The 6,969-nt window shown below is 30.2% G+C and overlaps 1 protein-coding gene across 1 annotated transcript; it reads left to right on the top strand.

Moving 5' to 3' along the window:
- Nucleotides 1-753: 753 nt before the first annotated feature.
- Nucleotides 754-6,679, top strand: LOC132803763 (metal transporter Nramp7.2-like; the record flags this gene model as incomplete). The annotated part of the gene is made up of 10 exons (XM_060817277.1): nt 754-786; nt 1,120-1,198; nt 1,305-1,345; nt 1,710-1,788; nt 2,087-2,191; nt 2,322-2,431; nt 2,784-2,965; nt 3,405-3,474; nt 3,978-4,151; nt 6,253-6,679. Coding segments are annotated over 10 exons (888 nt in total), but the record flags the coding sequence as incomplete, so codon positions are not given.
- Between the last annotated feature and the right edge of the window lie 290 nt (nt 6,680-6,969).

The raw sequence follows: 6,969 nt of genomic DNA, 5'->3' as shown, positions 1-6,969 counted from the left end.
TTGTAGTTTACAAACAAATAATCCAAAAATCTAAATGAGGATAGGTTATTATTTTTAAAAATAAATAAAGCTACATGTGCCTCACTTTCGTAGGCACAAAAAAGCACACTTTTATGAATGATATATGGGTTTAGGAGTATGCCTTACAAGTGTAAGATCTAAACTAATTTTGCATCTCAAAATCTTTGGAAAAACAAAGTAGTTAAAAACTAAAATCTCCAATTGTTGAAACGAGTGGGATATATTATATTAGTTAAACCCAATATAAAAATTTAGATAATGAACCAAGAAGAAGGGTCAACTTGATTCTTAATTTGGAACAAATTAAATTAAACAAAAGATTACTTTTAATTAATTAAGGAAAGGAAAAGAAAATATAGTAACCCGTCGTTTCTGGCACGAGTATGTGGAAGGTATTTGGGGAAGTGAAAAATTAAAAAAAAGAAAAGAAAGGGAGAGGCTGCTCCTAGGACAACATGAACCATTTCTCTATAAATTCATGCATGTCATATTCCAGTTTTGTGTCTTTCTCATCACTGTCATCAACTAAAAACACAGTGTGGTAGACAAAGAAACACACTGAAAAGAAAAAAAAGAAGGAAAAAAAAAAAAATCATGGAAAGCCAACAACATCAACATGGTAGCGATATGAGTGTTGTAATTCCATCAACATGGGGAAGTGGAAGCAACCGAATAGCCTCCTTGCCGTCCCCCCCCACCTCCTACTTCCGTCTCTAATAACAACTCCGACAAAAACACTACCACCACCATCCCGACGATGTCCAGGTCTTTCTTTCTTTTATAAATTTTGTTTTTAAAATCTTATGAGTTATATATCATGATGTTGAGGATATAAACAATTCTCTCTCATCCATGACAATTTGTTCACTGCAAGAATACATGCGGAAAAAAAATTTATTGGCGAATTTCCAATAGAATCGAGAGAAAAACAGAAATATGATTATGCATATGAGTTTTTATTTTTTATTTTTTTTCATGTTGGAGATAAGAGAATTTCAATTCAAAATAATTGTCAAACAAAACTGTAAATTTTATTTTATTTTTTTATGAGTTTGACTGATGGAATTTTTGGTTTTATGATTATTTGTGATGACATAGAAACGTGGATGGAGAAAGTTTCTGTCTTATGTAGGCCCAGGATTTCTTGTCTCTCTGGCATATCTCGACCCCGGAAACTGTGAGTTTCACAATCACTGTATTTTTTTTTTCTTTATTATCATTATTATTATTTTGGTGCATTAACATGCGTTTCAATGCTTAATTTCTTCTCTATGTTATCACAGTGGAAACTGATCTGCAAGCTGGAGCTAACCATGGATATGAGGTAAAATTAGTAAATAAATGCTAATGAAACTTGAATGACTCATTTTAGTTTTTTTTTTCAAAAGATTTTGTGTTACAAGAACTCTATATATATATATATGATTTTGTTATAGAATGAACTGATAAATATCATTTTGGTAGGATCAATTTTATTTCAATATAAATACTCTATACTTTATTGAGTGGACTTATTTATTCTGAAACATAAATAACTCTTCCAAAATAATATAATATATTTGGATTCTCATTTTATAGCTTAACTTAATAAGAAATCATTTTCCCAAATAGTACTTCTATAAATAAAAATATGCTTATCAGAAAATTGATATGGTTTATGTTTTTTGCTATTTATGTGTATATTTCAGCTACTGTGGGTGATCCTTATCGGATTGGTTTTTGCTCTCATTATCCAATCACTTGCGGCAAACCTCGGTGTGACTACGGGTAAAACAACGAATTATGGCCTGCCTTTAATTTGGCCTTTTCTCTCAACTGAAGGCCCCACAAAACAAAAAAAAAAAAAAAAAGGGCTTTTCAAAATGTGATTAATTTTGGCTTTACTGATAAAAAAAATTTCTTTTTTATTTTATTTTATGTATTTTAGATGTCCAATAGAGCATCTCTAAAAAAAGAAAAAAAAATCAACTTACTATTTGACGTATTTATAAACTATAGTAATCTTTATCACTTAAAATGATAATCATTTAATTATTTACTTTATTTTGTGATGATGAATTCGCAGGGAAACATCTTGCAGAGTTATGCAAGGCTGAGTATCCACTATTAGTCAAGTACTGTTTATGGTTATTAGCAGAGCTTGCGGTCATAGCTGCCGACATACCCGAAGGCATATAATATGATTTCTACTTAATTTATCAATTTACTTAATAATATGTATTATTAAATGGGTTTTGCGTTAGCAAACTAATTAATATTTATATCGTTAATTTGTGGTGGTCATATAATTAAATAAGCAGTGATCGGAACAGCTTTTGCACTGAACATACTGTTCAACATCCCCGTTTGGGTTGGAGTTCTGTTAACTGGTGGTAGCACTCTTCTCCTTTTGGGCCTTCAAAGATATGGGGTAATAATTTTATACATTCATCTAAGCTTAATTTCGACACATTAAATCGTATATATATATATATATATATATGTAATGACATTAGGAAAAAAACAGGGCATTAGGCACAATAATGTAGTGGCTAAAAGTTTCTATTTGCAGCTAAATATTTTTAGCTATAATAACTTTCCTTACTATATGTTGTCACCAATAAAATTTTTAACTACAACTTTATAGCTAACGTAAATTGTTGGGACAAAAAATGAATTTAGCCACAACAAGTCACCACGGCTAAAAATTGCATGACTAATGGTTTTTTTTTTTTTTTTCCCTAATTAAATGTGTGGTGATGATCTATATACATATGTTGTAGATAAGGAAGCTGGAAATGCTAATAGCAGTTCTAGTGTTCATAATGGCTGCGTGTTTCTTTGGAGAGATGAGTTATGTGAAGCCGCCGGCATCGAAGTTCTTGAAAGGGATGTTTGCACCGAAGCTCGATGGCAAAGGAGCCACCGGCGATGCCATAGCCCTTTTGGGTGCCCTTGTTATGCCGTATGTATTCTAATACCATATGAAATATTAGGTGTTGTTTTAATTTTTAGTGATTGGAAGAGGAAGAAGATTTCTCTGTATAAAAAAAATTCTCTATTGATTCATTTTCCTTTCTTTGTTGATTGAGTGGTGATTAATTTTGTGATTGTAGATTTGATCTGATTGATCTTTTCTATTATTAATATATATTATATAGTTAATAAAATTATTTCTCAAAAATAGTATAAAATATATTCTTTTTAAATTAATAAATATTTATTTATTGATAAATCACTAAATTATTCATTTAACAATAAATAAATAACTCTTTTAGATGAATAATTTTTGATAGTCCCATAATATTCATTTATAAAGTTTTTTCTATAGACACAAAGTTTAATTTTGAATGTTACTATTTATAATTAAATTAACTTGATGTCTTTAATTAATTTGCAAACAGGCATAATCTTTTTCTCCATTCGGCTCTTGTGCTGTCTAGAAAAGTACCCCACTCCGTCCGTGGAATCAATGTAAGTAATTTGAACTAGTAATTGTATTACTGAGAGTATACATTTAAGGTTGAATTCTTGATCTGAATGAAAAATACCCCTCCGTCATGTTGTAATAGAGAGAAAAAAAAAAAAAAGGACAGCTCTAATTAGGACCATTAATAAATACTATGACTCGGATTCGCATATATAAGAAACAAATTGATTAGGTAAGCAAGAAATTAAGTAGGAAGATATATAATTTTTAAAAAGCTTAAAATCTAAAATATTTCAAGTTGATGCAGCTAATACCTCATCACGTATATGATAATAAAATTATGTAAGATAATATCCTAAGGCCTTTCAACGTTGATTAAAATATTTTTTTTTAACGTTGACTAAAATCTTTTTTTTTTTTTTTTGGGAAAAAAAAATTACAAACCATGTTGATGAACAGGATTTTAAATAATAGAATAAAAAAATGGAAGGAAGGTGGATTAGTTAGTTAATAGAATAATGAAACTGAGATGTCATTGCACATACAGGACGCATGCCGATTTTTCTTGATGGAGAGCGGATTTGCATTATTTGTAGCATTGTTGATCAACATTGCAGTTGTATCGGTATCAGGAACTGTTTGCAAAGCTGATAATCTCTCTGGTGTAAATAATGATAGATGCAATGATCTCACTCTCAATTCTGCATCTTTTCTCCTACAGGTACACTCTTCACTTATGTCTAATATATATATATATATATAATATAAAACATCAATCGTGATTACATCAACATATTCTGACTTTATAAAATTAGAATACATTGAACTTAGTACAGATAAATTGGTACCTTACAGTTGCATTATATCCTCATTTTATAATATGCTGATACGATTACAACCATATAAATCATTCAAAACAGATTTTATTATTAGTTCTTATAGTGCCATGGCCATATGGAATGCAACATAAGCTGTCCCAGATGTCCCAAAAAACAATTTACAAATCTTTGGAACCCTGGATAACACATCAACAATAAGTGGAGATCTGTCTTGAGGTCTGTGTGAACTATACTCTTCTATAAAACTTTGTAGGTCTTCATCATTTTCCACAACGTACGGCTCACATGACAAACACACATGGTATATGAACTTGAAGATTAATTGATGTTGTGTAGAATCTAAGTTAAGAGCGTTGTAGACAACATCTTCAAGTTCGGCCAACGTACAATTCCTTTTGATACGTATAATCTTTGTTCTTTGACGTTGGTATCTCCAGGTACCTTCAGAACATACACTCCATGTTCCATCGTAGAACAGTAAAATTGAAATTTGTGACATTGAGCACAAAGGGTTTACCAATTCAAAACATACTAAGTATCTACTTCTGCAATCGTAGAATCTTTGCTGGAAGGTTTAACTATAATCCTAAAGCAAAAGTAATGAAAAAATGCAAATGCATTTTCAGTAAATGAGTACAGAAAATAAGCCAAACAATTATGTTTTTAACGCCTAGTGGAATAGCATTTTAAATGCAAATGAGTAGAATAGCATTTTAAATACAAATACAAATGCATTTTCAGTAAATGAGTAAAGATAAAATACAAATGCATTTTATGTAAATGAGTACAAATGCTATTTAAATGTTGCATATTAACACCTAGTAGAATAGTTACTCTTGACAGACATAGTGGATCAAGTAGATTAAGATGTCAAATCTATGGCACATGTGCTAAATCATAACGTAATGTTAGCTTGAATGAATGCAATGTTGACAATGTGGTGTTCTGTGGATTATTTTGTTAAACATCATAAATATAGTTACATTTAGCATGTTGTTCATTTACAATAACATTAGAGAAGTGGACAAATTCGATTATCCAATCGGTTTGCTTTTAGAAAATCAAAAAATTAACTATTCCGATGGAACCGTCGTTAAATTTTCCAACAAGCAAGTGTTTCATAATTACTGATAGACTGTATGTAACAAACAAAGGTTGTAATTTTCAAATGGAAATTTCCGAACCATTTATGAATTGTTTTACATAAAATAGCACCAACATAGAACTTGCATTTATATATCATGTCAAAACGTGACAAACAATGAATCCAATATAAGGGAAAAATGTATACATATCTGTACACATATTTATATTTATAACACACCCTGTGAAAGCTGATAGAAGGTACTAGCTGCTGGATAGAGAAGACAAACGAGTTTTCATATTTGGTCAATGTTTTCCCTTTCTGACCATGTAAAGGTTATTTTTTTAATACAATATTGACTAATTAAATTCTTATTTTTAGGCTAATATATATATTTATTAATTAAATCGATCCATTGAAAGGTCTAATGCTCTAAATTTGACCTCGATATCATCTTTCTGTGAATTCAAACAAAACATTTTTGATTCAATTTTATAATATTATATTTAATTTTTTTGTTTATAGTTTATAACGCGTCCTTTGTTCGTACCAATTCATGCTTTTTTCTCACTGCTAGTATTGTGCTAAGGCTAAGTCATTATTTGATTTTGACTTTATCTATCAGCTATACATAAAGTATATTTTAGGAAAAATTTTTCGTAAAATCAATTAACAAAATTAATATGAAGTATATTGTATTTATTTTTTGGCTTAGTTATTAAGCCGTTTATGTTTACTATTGGGAGTTCATGATTTCAAAACATTAAAATGGAAAAAAATTATTATAAATGATAAAAAAATTATGTAAAGAAGTATCATAAAGCCAAATTATATATATATATATATATATATATGTATATATATCCACACACCAGGTAATCTTTAACTCTGATCTGCAGAAATGTACAATTTAATTACATCCTTTTGAAGTGTATGGGCTCCACAATGAAGATTTTCAATCTTGTTGTTATCACAAAAGGTTTGGGGTATGCAGGGAGAGTGAACTGAACTGAAGAGATTTTGGGATTTTCTGCAATGTTCGTCAATGCAAAGAAAGGCTGAAAGGTACGTAACCAACAAAAGAGAAAGAGAGAGGAAGACACACAGTATTCATTTAATGTGGTACCAGGGAGAGTAAAAGAGAGGGATAGAAGTTAATGAGGGTAGATGAGAAATGAGAGATGGTCAAAAAAATTGTTTTAATATTTTCCACTTTATTCGACAGTCAATGAGAAATGAGGGTAGATGAGAAATGGGAAACTGTTACATTTATTTTACACTTTCATATCCATTTATTTAAATAGTTTCCACAAGTGCACAATTAATTCTCTCCTAACAACTCTCATTTGGACATACTACCATGGAGCCGTTCATGTAAAAGTGATTGAAGAAGCTTGCAAGCTGGGAATCACATTTTACAATCTAAAACTAACTACATTTCAATGCATACCATTCAAACAAGTTCTAATGGTCAGAAACTAGAGAGCCAATATTTGAGAACTCAATTACCATCTATTTAAATTATCATCCTTTTTATTTATTGCTTTTTCACATATCATGTCAGGACCCGTCCAAAATTCCTCACCGGAACCCTAGAGAAGTCTGATCCCAGGGAA

Source organism: Ziziphus jujuba, chromosome 5, assembly GCF_031755915.1.
Source record: "Ziziphus jujuba cultivar Dongzao chromosome 5, ASM3175591v1".
In the NCBI taxonomy this organism is placed as follows: Eukaryota; Viridiplantae; Streptophyta; class Magnoliopsida; order Rosales; family Rhamnaceae; genus Ziziphus; species Ziziphus jujuba.
The sequence above is the reverse complement of the archived record's forward strand: the minus strand, read 5'-3'. Positions and strand labels throughout refer to the sequence as shown.